We start from the raw sequence: 19,359 nt of genomic DNA, 5'->3' as shown, positions 1-19,359 counted from the left end.
AAACGCCGTATCATTTTATATAATAGACTTGAGCATCCTCGGATCTTGGTATCTCAGGGTGGTCCCAGTAACAACCCTACGAGAAAAGTAGGGAAGACTGATAGATAGGAATTAAATCTGGGCCTTACAGCTATAGTTCACACTTATAGCTGCTCAGTGTGAACTCCTGAGCCACCAAATGTGCTTGTAAGCTAATCTAGAATGGAGTTGCGGGGGAATTCTCTTGCTGGCCTGTGCAAATAATTGGCCGTATACACTGAAATAGGCTCACCTGACTCTTACATGAGTTAAATATAATGGGTTACTCAGGGACCCCAGATGCTTCAGGGGTCCCCACATCCATGTTCATAGAAGTTCTGTAACCCAAAATATTGGAAATGCAGTTCCCTCTCTCTCCTACCAAATCCCCAAAGGACTCACACTCAGAAGGTATCCTTTCTTCAAACCTTCTTTTCCACTTCCCTTAGCAGGTCCTAGCAGCCGCTGGGCAGGCTAACTCCTCCTCGAGTCAAGTGTGCATGGCTCTTCTTGCTTTTGGATGCTAACATCTACCACCTCCGCGCTGCGGCATTTTCTACCCATTAAGCGACTCTGTGGAACTTCAGGCTTAAGCGCAGACTAGTTCCTGCGGAACACCGAGGGAAGATGGCAGCATATTCTCTTTAAAGGGGTGTCTTTGCCTGGGTGCGCAGAGAGGGAAGGGTTTCCATGCGGGGACTCGCCTCATGCTAAACTCAACAGAGCATCCTCAAGGGAAGGAGGCGTTGCCCACCTCAACAGTGGCTGGAGAGGCCTCAGAGGGCATGCGCGAGTGGTGGAGCATCCAGCCCTTAGGAGCGGAATGTTCAGGCAGGGTCGCCCAGGACGCTCTCCTGCCACTACCCTATATCCTGGTCCTACTTGAACAGGGAGTCCCTCAGTCTTCCAGAGCTGGGCCCTGCCAATGAGGCAAAGGTCCTGTCACACTGTGAAGTCCCCTGGGCTTGTTCTCCTCTCATCGAAGGCTGTGTGGGTGCCAGCGAGACCCTTAGCTAACGCTAGGGAATATTTCTCTGACAGCCACCTCTCTGGTATTAGACAGTCTGGAAAACTAGGAGGAAAGGGTGGAAACTGGGTGTTAATGGTTCAGAGGCTGACACGCAGGCTGTCTTCTGGTCTCAGCACCCCGGGACTGACCATTGACAGTTTCCAATGCCCTCTTCTCCATTCTTCCTCCCCATACTACCGCGGTCTTCGCCCTCCTTCTGAGCTCCGTGGTGTCTGAGGGTTGAAAGGGGAAGCGGACTCCTACTGTTTGGATAGACTTAGTTGTGATTTCCAATCTCGGGCCTCTATAAAGGACAGTGTTGGTGGGAGATGCCGATAGCATGTCTGACGGTAGAATACGAAAAACAAGTCCTTTAGAATCAGACCCACCTGCATTCTCGGGGCTACCTTAGGGCTCTGCCAGCTGGGATCCATGTTGCTCCCATGTCAGTCAGCGAGTCCTGAAGGCAGGCAGCCTCAAGGTAGCAGCCACTTGCTGTGATATCTTTAGCATGTGGATGAAACTTTCCTGAGCCTGTATTCCTCATGTCTGCAATCTAAGGGGTACTGACAACTGCTCCAGTTAATTTGAGATTCATTGAGTGACCTGACATTACCTGGTGACTAACGAGAGTGTGATGCCTGTGTCTACCAAAGAAGGCAGGCTTGCTCAAAAGTGCAAGCTCAGTTCCTCCCTCCCCTGGGGTGTTCCAAAGGGTCAGTAGTTTCCAAATTTCAACATCTCTCCCATCTCAAGATTCATTTGAGTGCAGTCCACTCCTTTTGGGGGAAGTCAATATATGTATTTATTTTGTATTTTTTGAGATAAGTTCTCATCCAGCCTAGGCTGGCTTCACACTTGCTGTGTAGCCAGGGATGACCTTGAATTCCTGATCCTGCTGTCTACACCTCCAGAGTTCTGCAATTACAGACTGGTTATGTGATGTTGGAGGTGGAACCCAGGACTCTGTGCATGCTGAGAAAACACTCTTATCAAGTGAGCTGTATTCCCAGCCTGCATAGCAAGAAGAGAGAGCCAGACTGCAGACGCATGGGCTTCTACTCGCTCAGCTTGGGCTCTCATAGCTTCAGGATAGTTCCACCACTGTTCAATTTGTGGCTCTCAGGCAGGGCTACCCAGCTCCACCACAAGCGACACTTTAACACTGCCCTCGAAGGAAGTGGAGTGCTAAGCTTCCAGTGGGGGGAGATCAGGGAGATCTCTAAATGTCTTGAGATGTGTAAGGGGGATCCTTGACACACCATCCCAGAAGCTCTCTGTTCCAGGAAGGCTGCTGAGGACCCTCCACCACTGTCTCAACTGCGGCTGGGCAGCAGAGCCACAGCACATGGCTCCTGGGATCCTGAAGGTCAGAATAATCACAGAGCATAGAGTGATGATGGCCTTGTTTGTGTTTCAGATCACGTGGCATGAAAGGATGACAGATCCAGGCTGCCTTCAGAGGCACAGGCTGTGTTTTTTATCAACGTTACTTTCCCAGAAGGTTCCGGAGAAGTCTGATGTCGTGCTTCGATGCATGATAGCTGGTAATGACCCCTAGACTAGCCACTACTCACCCCCTAGACTAGCCACTACTCACCCTAGACTAGCCACTACTCACCCTAGACTAGCCACTACTCACCCTAGACTAGCTGCCACTACTCACCCTAGACTAGCTGCTACTCACCCTAGACTAGCTGCTACTTCACCCTAGACTAGCCTACTACTACTCACCCTAGACTAGCTGCTACTTACCCTAGACTAGCTGCTACTTACCCTAGACTAGCTGCCACTCACCCTAGTCTAGCTGCTACTCAGCCTAGACTAACCGCTCATCCCCGACCCCATGCTTCTCTGCAGACCAGTTTTATTGGCTCTAAAGACAATGAAAACATTTGAGAAATTAACCTGAGAGATTTATTCTGAGTCATCAATTAAGCAACTAAATCCTCTATGATGTTTTTCAAGTGACTTCCGGATGCTGAGTGATTTTCCTCACCTCATGCCGTGGCTCTTGGTTAGGCAGCCCTCCCCCTGGCTAATTTTCAGACAATCTACTCTTCACTTGATGTGGCATCCAGGAACAGCTTGAATAATTTCACTTGATAAAATTGAGCTCTTCTGTCAGCTTTTAACGGTGTCTGTAGGTTTTGTAAATTTGCCTACCACTGAACCACCCTCAGGCATGCTAGTAAACAAAGAACAATTTAAAACTAAAGCAAGAGATGCCCAGAGGAAGTAAGGCCAAAGATGGGAACTACTCCTGGACTGGAGAATAGAGCACTCAGAGCTGATGATTGGGTACCAGTGGTCCAACGGTAAAGGGATTCCATTAAAAGTAAGGGGGCAAAGAATTGGCTCAGACGGTACAAGCATTTGCAGTATAAACCTGACAGCCGGAGTTTGTTCCCTGGGTCCCACACCAAGAGGGAAGTGACTCATGCAGACTTCCACAAACCTGCTGTGGCATTCTCAACAAATGCACATGTGTACGCCCCCCCACACACACAGATTAAGACAGAGGGACAGAGACAGAGAGAAAGACAGAGATAGAGAAAAAGACACAGAGAGATCCACAGAGAGAAAGAGACATACACACACACATACACACATACACATATATAGACACATACACACACACACACAAAGGGGGAAAAGGGAGAGATACACACATGCACACACAGAAATAAAGAATAAAAACAGTGATTTGACAGATAAGTGGATTTTTTTAAAAATCTATTTGGATGATTCTTTTCTTTCTTAAATTATATCTCTACCCTTGAAAACACGAAGGTCCTACACCCATGGTGTTTCCTTAGGGCAAACAGAAATCACTTACCCCCTTACCTTCTCTTCCTAACTCACAGGAGGAGTGTGGCCACAGACGTGACTACCCTTTGTTTGTAGACGTCAAGATGAAACCTTGTCTTTGGTCTGGAGGCTGGGGTACCCTACCCATCCGTACTCAGCCTCTCCAAGTCCATAGCTGGTGGCTTTCTCGATGCTCTTCGATGACCATTCAAACAGGAGAGACCCAAGCTAATCCTCAGTCTTCTGAGAGAACTGCCATGTGTTTAGACAGATCCTAAACTTGGCCACTGGTCCTCACACAGTAGCTGGACCATTCGGAATGGTTCAGGCAGTGACTCACAGAGAGATTCAAAAAGAAGGAGAGGAAGGCTGGGGGCGGGGGAGGGTGGCTCAGTGGTAGAACGCTTACCTAGCATGCATAAGACCCCCAGGTTCCATCCTTAGCGTTGGGAAACAAAGGGAGGAAGGAGACGTTTTAGGTGAGGTTTCCAGGAGAAAGGAGAACCTTCCAGGAGGTACCACTTCCCTATGCATGTTTTATTTCTGGCTGATGGTTCAGGCTCAGGCTATGCACAGGGAGAAACCCTGGCAGCAAGCAGGAAACTGGAGGAGAACAACCAGCCCTGATCATTCTGAATGAACAACTGGGGGTCAAAAGGTCCCAGGGGCCAGCAGCTCTCACATACTTCACATGCTTTCTCCAGGTAAAGCCCCACACACATGCAAAGGAGGAATTCAGTGCTTCCTAAGCAGGGGCTGCAGGAAGCTGGCTCGAGAGGGGGAAGAACAGGCAGAAATGAAGAAGAAGCCCAAGAGCCTCTTCCTCTGTGGGTTTCCAGGGAAGCTCCTCTTGACTCTTTACATCTGCCCGTAGGAAGTTGAGGCAAGAAGTTGCCGGGCTAGGGTGTGTCCTTGCATGTGGGCCTGTGTTCTTGGCCTTGAGGGCAGCTGCTCAGGCACCTACCTGAAGAAGAGCTGCCAAAAAGCATATATGTGGCCTTGGTATGCAGACAAGGAGCCGGACGAGTACTCTCAGATCTTGCTCGTACATGTCTTTCTGACTCTTACCATCCCGACCTCTTTTTATCTCCTTACCCTTTCTATATATTCCTTGGGGGGAACAGGGACTTCTTTGGGGCTCTCTGGGTTGCTTGCCAAAAATTAGATAATATAGAAACAAACCCCAAGACTGTTCCTGGTATGGGTCCAGAATGTATGTTGTTTTCCAACCCTGAACTTCGCTTCCTGCACAGACAGCACATTTGATGATTCTTGGTGGTATGGAGAACAATGAGAAAACTCTCTGGGACACACTGGAAACTTTCCCAAGGTAACAGGAAAGACAAAATTTCTACTGTGTGGGTTAAATTCTTCCACTGGCCCATGAGCATTCACACCCAACTAATGATCACCAGAGAAGGATGAACCCTGCTAAGGGAAAAAGTTGTTAGTGGGCCGATTTTTGTGATAGTGTCATTCACATATACGTAAGACCAGTCTAGAAGATTTATGCTCCTGACTTCTTCTTTATGAAGAAAATGGAATTTTTGTTCTTGTCCCATTCAAGCAGCTAACCAGCCTCAAACTTACTTGGCTTCTGAGATCAAAGGAGATGAAGCATGTTCAGGGTGGCATGGCCATGGACACATTGAAATTTTTTCATTACATTACATGTATTTATTTGTGTGTGTATATGTGTATATTTGTGTGTGTGTGTGTGTGTGTGTGTGTGTGTGTGTGTGTGTACAGGAACACTTATATTTGTATGACATAGCTCACATGTGAGATCAGAGGACAATTTGTGGGAGTTGGTTCTTTCCTTCTATCATGTGGGTCCCAGGGATGGGACTCAGATCATCAGGCTTGGTGACAAGTGCCTTTACCCACTGAGCCACCTTGTAGGCCCCTCTAGAAACATTAAAAAAAAATCTATTTTGTTCTTTCAGGTTCAGGTTTGAGCACTGTTATGTATAATTTCCAATGGGCTTGGAGTGTAGCTAAGTGGTAAGACCCTTGCCTAGTTAGGGTTTCTGCTGCTGTAACAAAGCATTGTGACCAAAAGCAACTTGGGGAAGAAAGGACTTATTTCATCTTACAACTCTCAGGTCACATTCCATCTCATTGAGGGAGGTTACGGCAGGAACTCAGGCAGGGCAGGAACTTCAAGGTGGAAACCGAAACCAAGACGTTCCACGGAGGAGTGCTGCTTACTGGCTTACTCTCCACAGCTTGCTCATCCTGCTTTCTTATAGCACCCAGGCATGGCATTACTCACCGTGAACTGAGCTCTCCCACATCAATCATCAATTAAGAAAATGCCCCATAGGTTTGCTCACAGGCCAATCTGGTGGGGGCGTTTTCTGAATTGATGTTACCTCTTCCAAAATGATTCTAGCTTGTGACAAGTTGACATAAAACTAACCAGCACTCTTAATAATTGCAATATCCAGCACCATACACATAAAAGCACAATTTTCTCAAAGGTAATGTGAGGATCTTGAGAGATGGCTTAGAAGCTTAGATTGTATACTGTTTTTTCAGAGGACTGAAGTTTGATTCCCAGCATCCAATTGAATGGCTTATAGTTGTAACACCAGCTCCAAGAGAATCCCTCTGGTCTCCTTGGGTATTGACACTCACATGCATATGCTCATGTTCAGATACAGACATATATCTAAAAATAAAGATAAATCTTTAAAAGAAATGAAAAGTAAAATGATCTCTGTGCAAATATAAAATTAATAATCAAAGGCTTTGTTCATCTCATTAGTGAATAAAAGAACTAGAGAATATTAAGCCTGAGGACTACATATTTATAGACATTTAAAAATGTCAGGAGAACATACATGGGTTAGGTTCAACACTACTTAATATCCTATGGAGCAGCAAAACCTTACAGTGTTATCTTTCTACTACACCAGTATTATGTGTATCTCTGTTGGATAAAACCTACAAGATGACATATAAGTTCACCAAATCTAGAAATTTTAATCAGTCCTATTACTGAGTGAAACAAACTCATTTCCCAAGATCAAGGCTTTTGGCCCCACATGACACCAAAAATCAAATACCACCTATATCTTTGTCTACTGAATATTTTTTTTTTAAATTCATCTTAGCCGGACAGTGGTGGCACATGCCTTTAATCCCAGCACTCGGGAGGCAGAGGCAGGCCGATCTCTGTGAGTTTGAAGTCAGCCTGGTCTACAGAGTGAGATCCAGGAAAGGCACAAAGCTACACAGAGAAACCCTGTCTCGAAAAATCAATAATAACAACAACAATAATAATAATAATTGGGGCTTTATTTATTTGTTTTGTGTGTAGGGGTGGGTACATGCATGCCACAGAATGCATTTGGAGATCAGAGGGCAGAAGCCAGCTTATGGAAGTCAGTTCTCTCCTTCCACCATGTAGGATCCAGGAACCAAACTCAGCCATCAGATTTTAGTGGCAAGTGCCTTTATCTGCAGAGTCATCTCCCTGACCATCCATCATGGTTTTGGAGAATTAAATTTTATTTTGGATAATTTAATTTAAAAAATATTTTCTTATGATCAAAGATAGCATTTTTTATTCTGTATTTCACTAACATCCCTTTATGCTTATTTCTAGGCCTTCTTGTTAATTCCCATTTATAGCTTTTTAACTTTTTCTGAAAATACTTAAATATTCTATTTTTTTAATCACCAGGTCAGCCCAAGCCAGAGGTGACTTGGTATAAGAATGGTCACGTCATAGACAAGGGAGGCACCATGTCCAGTTACGAATTCTTTGAGAACCAGTATATTCATCTGCTACATCTCTCATGGTAAGTGGCTTGGCTCCTGTGGACTGTTCACTAACATTCTGTCTTCCATGCTGGGCTGGTTTCTATGAGATCAGGCCAAAGGATTTGCTTTTCAAGTCCTGATCTTAGATGTTACTGGCAGGCAAAAGCCGAAGCACCCAGCAGTGACTAGAGTGGTCCCTCTACATGAATGGATTATCTGAAGATTTAATCCACCATGGGTTGAAAATATTTTTTAAAAAAATCTCATTGGGACTGGACATACTTATCTTCATTCCCTAGATCAGTGGTTCTTAACCTGTGGGTCACAACCCCCTTTCACAGGGGTAACCTAAGACCATCGGAAAACACAGATATTTACATTACAATTCATAACAGTAGCAAAATTATAGTTATGAAGTAGCAATGAAAATAATTTATGGTTGGGGGGGTCACCACCACACAAGGAACTGTATCAAAGGGCCAGAGCATTAGGAAGGTTGAGAACCACTGGCCTAGGTAATATAGTACACTAGTAATTTATATATAATTTATGTTATATTAGGCATTAGAATTAACATGGAGTGATTTGTATAAATATAACGTCATATTATATAGGAAAGAGATTTGAGCATCCTCAGGGGTGGCTATCCTGGAACTGAGATCTCCCTAGGATACTGAGGAGTAACTATATTTGTTGAGCTCAGGAACTTTTTAGCCATTGGTAGAGTGAAACTTTATCTAGAATTATTTCCCTTTGTTAGATGAGTGTTTCATCTAATCTTGTTCTTTCTGGAAAGCTAAGTAAGATTTCAGCACTGTTCTAACCTTCCAATATTGGATGAAGGAACCAGAAGTGATTGACCAGAACCCACAGCAAGTGGGTAAAGGGTTTAAGGTTAGAAACCAACTTCCAGACTTTATTTTTAGGAGGTAGAGGCAGGAGGATCAGGAATTCAAGGTCAGCCTGAGCTACATGAGATCCTGACGCTGCCCCGTCAAAAACAAATAAAGTATGGACAGTTCAGTACAGTAGTTTCTAGGTCTTTTTGTTCCCCCGGGAAATCTTTGATTACATGGAAGGCAGAGGCCAGATATGTAGAGAGATGTGGCTGTCCTGTTTGAAACCATTAGGAAGTCTGTGCCCTTGGTCCCTGCCTTATCTCACTGGTGAGAAACGATACCCATCAGCAGAAACGTAAGAAAGAAAGTGTTCATTTGGATTACGGTTGGAGAGGACACATTATATCACGGCAGGGAAGACATGGGAGAATGGAGCGACCCACTAGTCACATTGCATCTGCAGTGAAGCAGCAGAGAGTGGATGGGAAGTGGGACTGGTGAGGAGCCCTCAATGCCTGTCTCCAGCGACACAGTTCTTCCAGCAAGGCGCCACCTCTTCAGGGTTCTGTAGCCTCTCCAAACAGTGTCACCAAATGGGGACAACGTTTTCCAACACAGGAGCCTATGGGGGATGTTTTACACTCGTATCTCAACATTTCCCAATGCTACTGAATGCCCTCGGGCGGCTCCAAGGAGCTGGCAGTGTTGCAGGGTGTGGAAAAGACTGGTTGGCATGAATGTGTGCCATCGGGCCAGGGTCTGAGAAAAAGGGAGCAAGACTCGAGTTTGATGCCCATGTTTTTCGTTCTCTTGCTCTATGGCCTTGGTCAGTTGCTTAACCTCTCATTTTCTCTGTCTGCAAAAGGAAAGCAGGACTCAGAGAACTAAATACTTGGGTGCTTGTAAATTTTCATATAGCGGGGGTCGATAGCCACTAGCTTGCTTTCTTTTTTGTACGTTTTTATCGTGTCTTTTTATTTTGTATGCCCGTGTGCCATGGTATACAAGTAGAAGTCAAGGAACAGCCTTCAGGCGTCATTCCCTCCAACGCGTGGGCCCTAGAGATTGAAATCAGGTCCGCAGGCTTGGCAGCAGGCACCCTTACCAGCAGAGCCGTCTCTCGGGCACCTCCGCTGGCTTCTCTCGTCGCTCCTGCACCTTTTTGTTTAAAGTCAGCACCGAGATCATCTCACCATGGTGAACTCTTGTGACTTAACCGTCAGCCAAGGCTGGCGTTCACACTAGAGCGTGTTCGCCAGACAACACAGCAGGCCCCGACCTAATGCTGAAGATGGAGGTAAATAGCCAACTCCGTCTACATCCTCATGAGACACTCCAGCATGGAAGGTGGGCAGTGAACAGATGGAGACATTCTCCCTTCACCACGCCAAAGGTATCTAGCAGGCAGCTAAATTGTCATTTGTGGCCCCTGGGCAGGGCCTGGATTCTCAGGTTTCTTCACTCCAGTCCGGCCAAGGCATGCCCCCCCTCCACATCTCCATCTCATTCCTTGGAATCCACTGTAGGCTCCCAGGCAGTTCCGGGAACTCACGGCCCTGGTCAGTGTTAAGCACTCTCTCCTTCTGATCTTACTGCATAGGCCTTCCTTTAGATGCCTGCTTATTGCACCCCTCAGGATCGATGAACTCAGTGAGCCGTGGGTCTCAGAGATTCCAGGAACTCTCTTTGCTCCACACAGATGGATCCCTAAAGTCTGGTATAGTTCCCGAAACACAAACAGTTGTTAAAATACATGTATTTGGGGACTTGATAGATGGCTCAGTAGTTAAGAGCCAAGCTCGGTGCTCATGTAGAGGACCTGGGTTCAGTTCCCAGCACCCCAATGGCAGCTCACAACTGTCTGTAACTCCATTTCCCAGACGATCTGATGCCTTTTCTAGTCTCCATGGAACCAGGAAAGCAAACGGTTATACATATACATGCAGATAAAACACTCATACGCGTAAAATGAAAATAAATAAATCTTTTTAAATACACATATTTTTAGTTATTAGTTTATGTAGATAGGTATTGGCAAACTTTTTTTTTTTTTTAAATAAAGGCCCAGAGAATAAAAATATTTCATGGACCAGGCATGGTGGTACATGTCTTTAACTTAAGTACTTGGGAGGCAGAGGTGTTGGATCTCTGTGAGTTTGAAGCCAGGATGGTCAACAGAGAGAGTTCCAGGTCAGCCAGGGCTACATAGTGAGACCCTGTCTCGAAAAAACCTCCCCAAACCAAAAATCCAGAAGTAAATAAATATTTCATGCTTTGTAAGCTGCATGCCAGTATAAGCCACAATAATTTAACTCAGTCACTGTAGGGCAAAGAAGCCATAGACAATACATTTTAAAGAACAAGATGAACAGGGCGATGTTTCAGGAAAACCTTATTTACACAAGACAGACAGGAAAACAGATGTGAGTATGTCTATATATTCATTATCTGTTTCCTACACTTGATTAAAAAAAATGTTTGGATGTAGACTGGCCTCAAACGCCTTATGTAGCTGTTGTGGTTTGAATGAGTCTGTCCCCCATAGGCTCGTATCTGAATGCATGGTCCCCAGTTGATGGAACTTTTAAAGGGGAAGAATTAGGTGTGGCCTTGTTGGAGGAAGTGTGTCCCTGGGGGTGAGCTTTGAGGTTTCAAAAGCTCATGTTGTTCCCGGTGAGCTTGTTTTCTCTCTGCCTCATGCTTGTGGATCGAATATGAACTCTTAGCTACTGCTCCAGCACCATGCCTGCCTGCCTGCCGCCATGTGCCCCATCAGGATGGTTTTGGACTCTGATCCTCTGAAACTGCAAGTGTGCCCCCAATGAACTCTTCCTTCTATAGGTTGTCTTGGTCATTGTGTTTTGTCATGGCAATGGAAAAAAATAAGTAAGACACTGGGGCTCTGTGCATCCTCGGTTAGCGCTTTCCACTGAGTCACCTCCCTAGCCCTGTCCCATGCTTGTTTTTTCCCCTTGAGCACTTATGTATAGCAGGATTCTCAGTTGATCCTTTAATTTTTTTTTTTTTTTTTGTTTTGTTTTTTTGAGACAGGGTTTCTCTGTGTAGCTTTGTGCCTTTCCTGGAACTCACTTGGTAGCCCAGGCTGGCCTTGAACTCACAGAGATCCGCCTGGCTCTGCCTCCCAAGTGCTGGGATTAAAGGCGTGTGCTACCACCGCCCGGCTCAGTTGATCACTTTTAGTCTCACACTTAATAAAGAAATTTTATTTACATTTTGATCTTAAGGTAAGCTAATTCCCTTAAGAATTGAGATTTTTTTTTTCTGTTAATGTTCTCAGAGTTGTTATTTTTACAGGGCCGGGATGCTAAGAGACACAGAAGGCCACAAGGTCCCAAAGGCAGCTGGGCAGGCTGACAGGGTAAAGAGATAACGCAGAGAGGAGACATTGACAAAGGGAACTGGAACCTAAGTAGCATCAGGGACTCCCCATTTCTGTTGTGGGCCTAGCTAGAGCCTTTTTGTAAAACTGAAGATGTTGTGTAGCAGAATCTACTCCGTCAAGCTTCTGGCCTGCCGCTTTGACAAGCAGCTCACCTACTGGGAGACATATTTAGTTCTAATATGGAGAATGATGGTAGAGGCATATAACCATAGGCAACAGGCACACTTTTCTGTTTAGAGTAAATATGCTGGGTGTGAGTGACCTCTGAACATTCTGGTGTTTGATAACAGTTTTTCTGAACTAGGGGGACATTGACTGGGGAGCATTTTAATTCCACAGATTTTGGGGTCTCACTCTTGACCAACTAAATTTGAATCCCAGATGATTCTAATATGTGACTGAAGATTAAAAATGCCTTGCCTCCCAAACATCCCCCTGCAAAGACTTATGCCAGTGTATTAGATGCTGCTTAGGGAAATGAATAATGTCTTCATACCTATGCCTTCCAAAAATTACAAGTTAATTGTTCTAATAGCAGCCTCAAAGTATCTTGTCATTACTAATGCATGGTAATCCACTGGATTACCTCATAGACTATCTGAATTTGGACTTGGGATCAGTAAAAGTGACCCCCCAGTCTTCAGAAGCACTTGTTTCTCAGGGGCTTTGGGGTGGTGGTTGTGTTACAGGTCCAGACTGCAGTTCTGCTCTGTGACAGGTTTAGTTCCTTTTCTCATACCCGGGACAAAATAATCCACAGAAACAAGGGAGGAGGGGTGTGTTGGGCTCATACTCTCAGAGGACCCAGTCCACTGTGGAAGGGAAAGTGTGACGGGGCAGCTTGGTCTGAGGCAGCGGTTCTCACGTCTTTATGGCTCAGGAAGTAGAGAAAGGATGGGACGCAGGGTTGGAATGTAGCCTTCGCAGGCCACCTTCCAGTGATCCACTTCCTGCAGCCCAACCCCTCAGCCTCCTAAAATGGCATCACCGTATGCTCAGACATATGGGCATGTGTGAGGGGGACTTCTCAGATTGAAACCACCCTCTTTTAAGACCTGGTGGGACTCTTTCTCTGCTCCCACCCCCAGTTCTCCTCAAAGTCTCTTACTGGAAGAGATGCATCAGGGCTTGCTAGCTACAGGTCAAGGGTACTTGTCAGGGAATAGAGACAGAGAGCTAATAAAGTATCCGAGAGAGATACATCAACCATCACATTAACACCTACAGACAGCTTGAAAGCATTTTACTTTTTTTTTTTTTCTTTAAAAATATAGGAATTGGGAGGGGGGGAGGAAAACACGACTGAATGTTTTCTACCTCACAGTGAAAGCAAACAGCACCGATGTGTGTACAAATGGGAAACTGTGTGACCTTTTATGAATAGAATTTAAACATAAGAATCTGTCCAGGACGAACACCTTAAGGGACAGATCCTGTTCTAGTCAGGATTATTACTGCAGTGATGAAACATCATGACCAGAAGGAAGTTGGGCAGGAAAGGGCTTATGCCTCCATATGTTCATCACTGAAGGAAGTCAGAACAGGAACTCAAACAGGGTAAGAACCAGGAGGTCCAAGTTGATGCAGAGGCCATGGAGGAGTGCTGCTTACTGGATTGCTCCTCATGACTTGTTCAGCCCGCTTTTTTATAGAACCCAGGACCACTAGTCCAGAGTGGCTCCACCCATACTGGGCTAGCCCTTCCCCCATCAATCGCTAATTAAGAAAATGTGCTACAGGCTTGCTTACAGCCTGGTATTATGGAGGCATTTTCTCACCCGAGGCTCCCGCCTCTCTGATGACCCTAACTTGTGTTAAGTTGACATAAAACCAGCCAGCCCAGAGCCCTCTTGGTCACAAGAGGTGCTTTTAATGTTTTGGAGACAGGCTCTCACTTTGTATCCCTGCCAGGCCTGGCACTCACTATGTGGACCAGGCTGAAAAGAGGCATTTTTGAAGGTCAGGGTCACATCCTGCTGTGTTGAGAGTGTATATGTACAGAAGGCAGGTAAGAGGATAATGAAAGCAGCCCCGCTGGCATGCTCACCAACTCTGCTCTGGTACTGGCTGGGCTGGGGCAAGCCTGAAGGTTGCAAGAGAATGTTTACACAGACACAATAAATGAATGCGCCCATGAAATGAACAGGGTAGATATTATGCCCCGGAATCTATATACACTTAGAGCCTTGGACTCTAGCCTCATTTGGAAATAATGTCTTTGCAGTTGTAAATGAGCATCTATGAGATTAGAGTAGGCCCTAAATGAGGATTGGTGTCCATAGAGAAAGGGAGCAAGCTAGAGGAGGTGGATGCTGAGCAAAAGCATGAAGCAGCTACAGGCTAAGAATTGCCCAAGACGGCCAGCAAGTCGAAAGCAAAGGAAGTTTCTTCCCGAGAGCCTTCATGGGTAGCCTGACTTTGATGGCACTCTGACTCTGGACTTTTAGTCTCCAGACACTTGAAAGAATACATTTCTGTCGTTTATGTCACCTGGCTTGTGGAGATTTGTTACAACAGTCCTAGGAAACCCATGCACGGTGTTTCTGAGCAGCCAAGCAGGAAGAATGCTGCCTCTGGTCTATTGGACACAGTCCAGCAGCATCTTATGACATAGAACTGGCTCCTAGCACATACCCTGAGTTTATCTTGGTCACATGGGAATCATCTGCTGGTCAAAGTTAAAGAATACTTCCCAACTATGCCCCAAATTGGACATTGTACCACCTTCCTGTCACTAAAAATATACCAGAGACAACCTAGAGAGAAAGTTTTGGTTCACGGCTTTGGAAGCTCTGGCCCACAATTGATGATGGCCCCTTTGCTTTGAGGCCCATAGAGAGGCAGTGTATCGTGATGGAACTCCTGGAACACGTGGAGGAAAGCCATTCACTTCATGGCCAAGGAGCCCAAGAGAACAAGGAAACACCTGGACTCCTATAATCCACTTCAAGGGCATGTCCCCAATACCCAAAGGCCTCCCCAACCCTCCCATTTGTTTCTTTATGTTCATTCGTGATGTTTGAGCCAGTGTGAGGACTGGTTGGCCTGAAAGGTCCAAAATACTTTTACCCATGTATCTGGTAGCTGATAGCATAAATGTCTCCTCCACACTGATTCTCATCCCCCAGAGGCAGGAACTGACTTTCTTTCAGGACAGGTAACAGAGCTACAAGTCTCTGGTGCCCACTTCCACACCAAAAGCACCACATTATTGTGGCCAAAGAAAGCCATGTAGAGATAGGAACACAGACTACCTTTTGAAGAATGGAGTGGGAAAGTCATGTGTCAGCAAGGTGTATATACTCAGATTGGGAAATTAATGCCATTTTTTTTTTTTTTTTTTTTTTTTTTTTTTTTTTTTTTTTTTGGTAAAGATTATGTGTATGTATATGTGTCATGTGAGATACACATGGAGGTCAGAAGAGGACATTGGCTGTCCTGGAGCTGTCCTTATAGGCAGTTGCAAGCCACCGGATGTTGGTGTTAGGAATGGAACTCAAGTCCTCTGGAAGAGAAATACATACTCTTAACCTCTGAGCCATCTTTCCAGCCTCACCAAAGTCAAATTTTATACTCTGTTATATCCTCCATCCATGGATTATTTAGTGGATCTTTAAAAAAATCCACATATCCTTGTCCCTCTTAAAACAAAAGCCCCACTCCCCGTGACTACCCCTTTTCTGTGGAATACTTTTTATCAATTCTTAATCCACTCATTTATTCAACAAGAAGAACACTTAGTATTTTTAGTCACAGATCCAGTAAGGGGGTACTGAGTCTCATGTACATGTGCATGTGTGTGCAGGTGTATGTGAAGGCTCAAGGTTAATAAAAGTATCATTCCCCAATCTCTTCTTTTCTTTAATTTTTTTTAGACAAAGTTCTCACTGAGCCTGGAGCTCACTGGTTTGTCTAGATCGGCTAGCATCAGGCTCTAGGGGATTCTCCTGTGTCTACTCCCTAGCGCTATAGGTGCCCACTTTTTATATGGGTGCTGAGACTATGAACTCAGGTCCCCACATTTTCACAGCAAGCCCTTTACCCACTGAGTATCTCTCCAGCCCTTCTGATCATTGCTTACATTTTGCTGAGCAGACAGACCCCATGAGCCTTAGGACATGTAGCACATTCCTTCAGCTACTTTGGTCTGAGAGTTCAATGTCAGAGCTTGTTGTTTGTGTCTAAGAACTTTGTTCAATCCCTGAGAAAACCCTCAGTCCCTTTCTATGCACAATCACCCAAGGACACCTCAACCCTCTTAGGTACCCCAAAGCCCTGAGTGTCTAACTATGAATGAGGTGTAGGGGAATCTATGACTCAGTTAGTGACATCTTCATTTTTCAAGGAAATACCTCAGAGCACAGTCCGCTAATGGTGGAATTGTCACCATCAACTGCTTACAAAAGATGGGGTATTATTTCCTACATTAAGAGAGGAAACTGAGGCTAACTTGTCTGTATTGATATTTCAAGTTGTCTCAAATTGCTCTTTCTTTCTTTCTTTTCTTTTCTTCCTTTTTTTTTTTTTTTTTTTTTTTTTTTTTTTTTTCTTCTTTCTTTTCTTTTCTTCTTTCTTTTCCTTTCTTTCTTTCTTTCTTTCTTTCTTTCTTTCTTTCTTTCTTTCTTTCTTTCTTTCTTTCTTTCTCTCTTTCTTTCTTTCTTTTTTAGAGGCTCTCACTGTGTAGCCCCAGTTGACCTGAAACTCTATGTAGACCAGACTGACCTCAAACTCATAGAGATCCCCCTGCCTCTGTCTCTGCCTTCAGAGTGCTGGGATTAAAAGTGTGCACTACAACACCAAAAGAATGCATTTGGAACAGATTAAAACTGGCATTTTGGAGCTAGGAAAGAAAGCTAGTTTGGATCAACAGCACTTTTCTTCTCTGTTCTTTTCTTATTGGAGTTAAAATCCCACTAACATGTTTGATCAAGACCTCACTGGGTAGAAATAAAGATGACTGAATCTCATTATGTCCTGGCTAAGTGGCGATGGTTTTCATCCAAGGTTGGAAAGCATTATGTGAACTCTGTGTTCTGTGTGCTTAAGTAGGTGTAACAAATCTTAAGGATGACTGGTAGAATTTTCTAGCACTTAAAGGGCGTCTGTTCCCAGCATGGGGCTTCCCTGACATTCTTCCTGAATGAATTCAGAAGGTGTGTCTCATATCCATTTACCGTCACCATGCTTAGAGTCCTACTTGAATGGGTCCCGAGGGTCTGACGAGAATCTCCCATTTAGTCTCCAGGGTGATAGATCCCTTCCAAGAATCCGCTGTCCATCATCACTTCCCGGTTGTGACTTCAGTAGGTGACTATCTCAGAGAATGATCATAGGTCAGCTCTTAGCACATTTGCTCACCTGTTCCTGGAGACAGGCATTTGGTAGCTCTTGTGAGAATGCTAACCCTTTAGGACAAAGCATGTGAGTGACATATTGATCCAAGAGCCCCTCTTCAGACCTTGGGACAACCAGGGAAAGGTTCACTCATCAATAGTCACTGGAAATATACAGTCTCTTACAAGGTCCTTCTGTCCACATCTCCTGAGGACTGAGAGCAGACCAGGAGTGTTAGGGACATTCTTGGTTCCCCTCTGTAATGAAAGTCACAGCCCAGAGTTTCTGAGGATTGAAAAGATGGAGAAGTCTCACTGAGGCAGAAACCTCAGGATTCTAGCACTTAGGAAGGAGTGTTTGGCCAACACCCTCCAAGACTCTTAGTAAGAATTCATGGCATGCTTGTGGCAGAACTGAAACCAAACCAGGCCTGTGGGTTGGCAGGACTGTGGAGACAGACATAGGACTCAGGAGAAAGCTAAATGGGTGTGCAGGACTGTGGGGACAGAGGCAGCATGGAGGACAGGGTCCACTTGTCAACATGTCTCTTTGTGATAAGCAGCCTCAGACGTATTTTCTCTCCCTTATGCACACAGCTGATGACATCTCACCAAAGCCTTCAGGCCTTCTCTGTTGCACCCCAGGGCCTAGAAGCTTCTCCTGGCCTCTTCTGACTTGTGATAGACTCTCACTCTGTGGTAGGGCTGTCACTTTGTGCCTCTGTTTAGTTTGCCTCTGGGCTTTATCACCTTGGCTTCCTGCCTGGCCCTCTCCCTTGTCCCTGAGTCCTATGATACTGGGTCAGTCCCAGAACCTCCTACCCTGGGACATCAAACCAGGCTCAGCTGGACTTCTGCTAAGTAGGAAGGCCAGAGCTCTGGACTTTTTCAGAACCCTCTCCATAATATGCCACACCTAGAGATGGGATGGCCTGTGAGAGGCATTTGAATGTGGGGTGGTCTGATCGATGCTGCTTATTTTAATCTGATTGGGCTGCCTAATAAAATGCCATAGATGGAATGGCTTAAACACACAAACATGTTTCTTATTGTTCTGGAGGTTGGGAATTCCAAGATTAGTGTTCTGTAGTCAAGGTCTCAGGCTGGTGAGGTCCAGTAAGGGTGGGCCATCTTCCTGAATTGCAGAAGGCCATCCTCTCACTGGGAGAGGCAGAAAGCATGATTCTTCTGTTTCTTCTTATAAGGGTGCTAATCTTGTCAAAAAGGCCCTACCTTTTAGTGATCTAAACCAATCACTTCCATAAGCTCCATCTGTAAATACTACTATACTTACACTTAAAGCTTCAACACATGAATTTGGCGTGGTAGACACAATTCAGTCTACATCACTTTGCCAGATAAAAAAGGTGTCCTGGTCATGTTCAGGGACAGGCTAAACCAGGCTAGGAAAGTGCAGACAGGGACCCCTTGGTTCAGAATTAGAGATCTGAAGCATCCTCTGACACTCTATTGGACACCCGCGAGGCCACTCTGGATCAGATGCCCAAGCTCAAATCTTTGCCACACTTCTTACTAGGAAAGGTGGTTTAAACTTTATCTGCCTCCATTTCCATACCTGTAAAGTGGAAATACTAATAGCGCCTATCTTGCAGGGTTGAGTAAAGTTTAAACAAGGTAAAACACACGGAAAAAGTTTTTTTCAATAGTGCCTGTTGCTAGAAAATGCCAAGGAGACGGTAACTCTTTACTCTGAGGTCTCTTGTGTGCTGTAAGACACACATAGTCACTCTTTGGTCATGAGAATGTGAAAGTGGGACCAGGCTTCCTGGCCAAAGCATTTCAGAGAAGATGAGTCAGAATATGCCTCTGAATGCTTGACAGGAGTCTTGGGGTGGACTGTTGAGCTGCTAAAGAGTGACTGCTCCTTCTGTGGGTGCTAGGAAACCCCAGCTCAGGCCAAGAATGTAGGGTCTGCTTGGGTAAGACTCGTACACAGAAGGAATGTGGCTGCTGGAGCCATCAGATAGCCCAGGATCAAATCCTGGGAGCATTAACCGAGTTCTAAGCTGTCATGGAGCTTAGGGATGTGAATCAGGTCTCATAGCACATTCCAACCTCATGGCCTCGACCCATGATGTTCCTCCTCTCTTGAATGTTCTCTCCCAACATAGCTCTAGGTTTATTTAAAAAAAAAAAAAATACCTAGTCACAGAT

General features: G+C 45.2%; 1 protein-coding gene and 1 long non-coding RNA gene across 2 annotated transcripts in view; one reads left to right on the top strand and one right to left on the bottom strand.

Annotated features, from left to right (window-relative positions):
- Positions 1–19,359, top strand: part of Alpk2 (alpha kinase 2) — a 159,550-nt gene that overhangs the window by 13,805 nt on the left and 126,386 nt on the right. The window contains 2 exon segments of the mRNA XM_037197175.1: positions 2,448–2,574; positions 7,530–7,647. Of these exon segments, the coding sequence (XP_037053070.1) occupies positions 2,466–2,574; positions 7,530–7,647 (227 nt within the window). The 5' untranslated portion in view covers positions 2,448–2,465.
- The window catches only part of LOC119086285, a 44,100-nt gene that overhangs the window by 12,550 nt on the left and 12,191 nt on the right, over positions 1–19,359 (bottom strand). The window lies entirely within an intron of this gene.

This window comes from Peromyscus leucopus, chromosome 19, assembly GCF_004664715.2.
Source record: "Peromyscus leucopus breed LL Stock chromosome 19, UCI_PerLeu_2.1, whole genome shotgun sequence".
Classification (NCBI taxonomy): Eukaryota; Metazoa; Chordata; class Mammalia; order Rodentia; family Cricetidae; genus Peromyscus; species Peromyscus leucopus.
The sequence above is the reverse complement of the archived record's forward strand: the minus strand, read 5'-3'. Positions and strand labels throughout refer to the sequence as shown.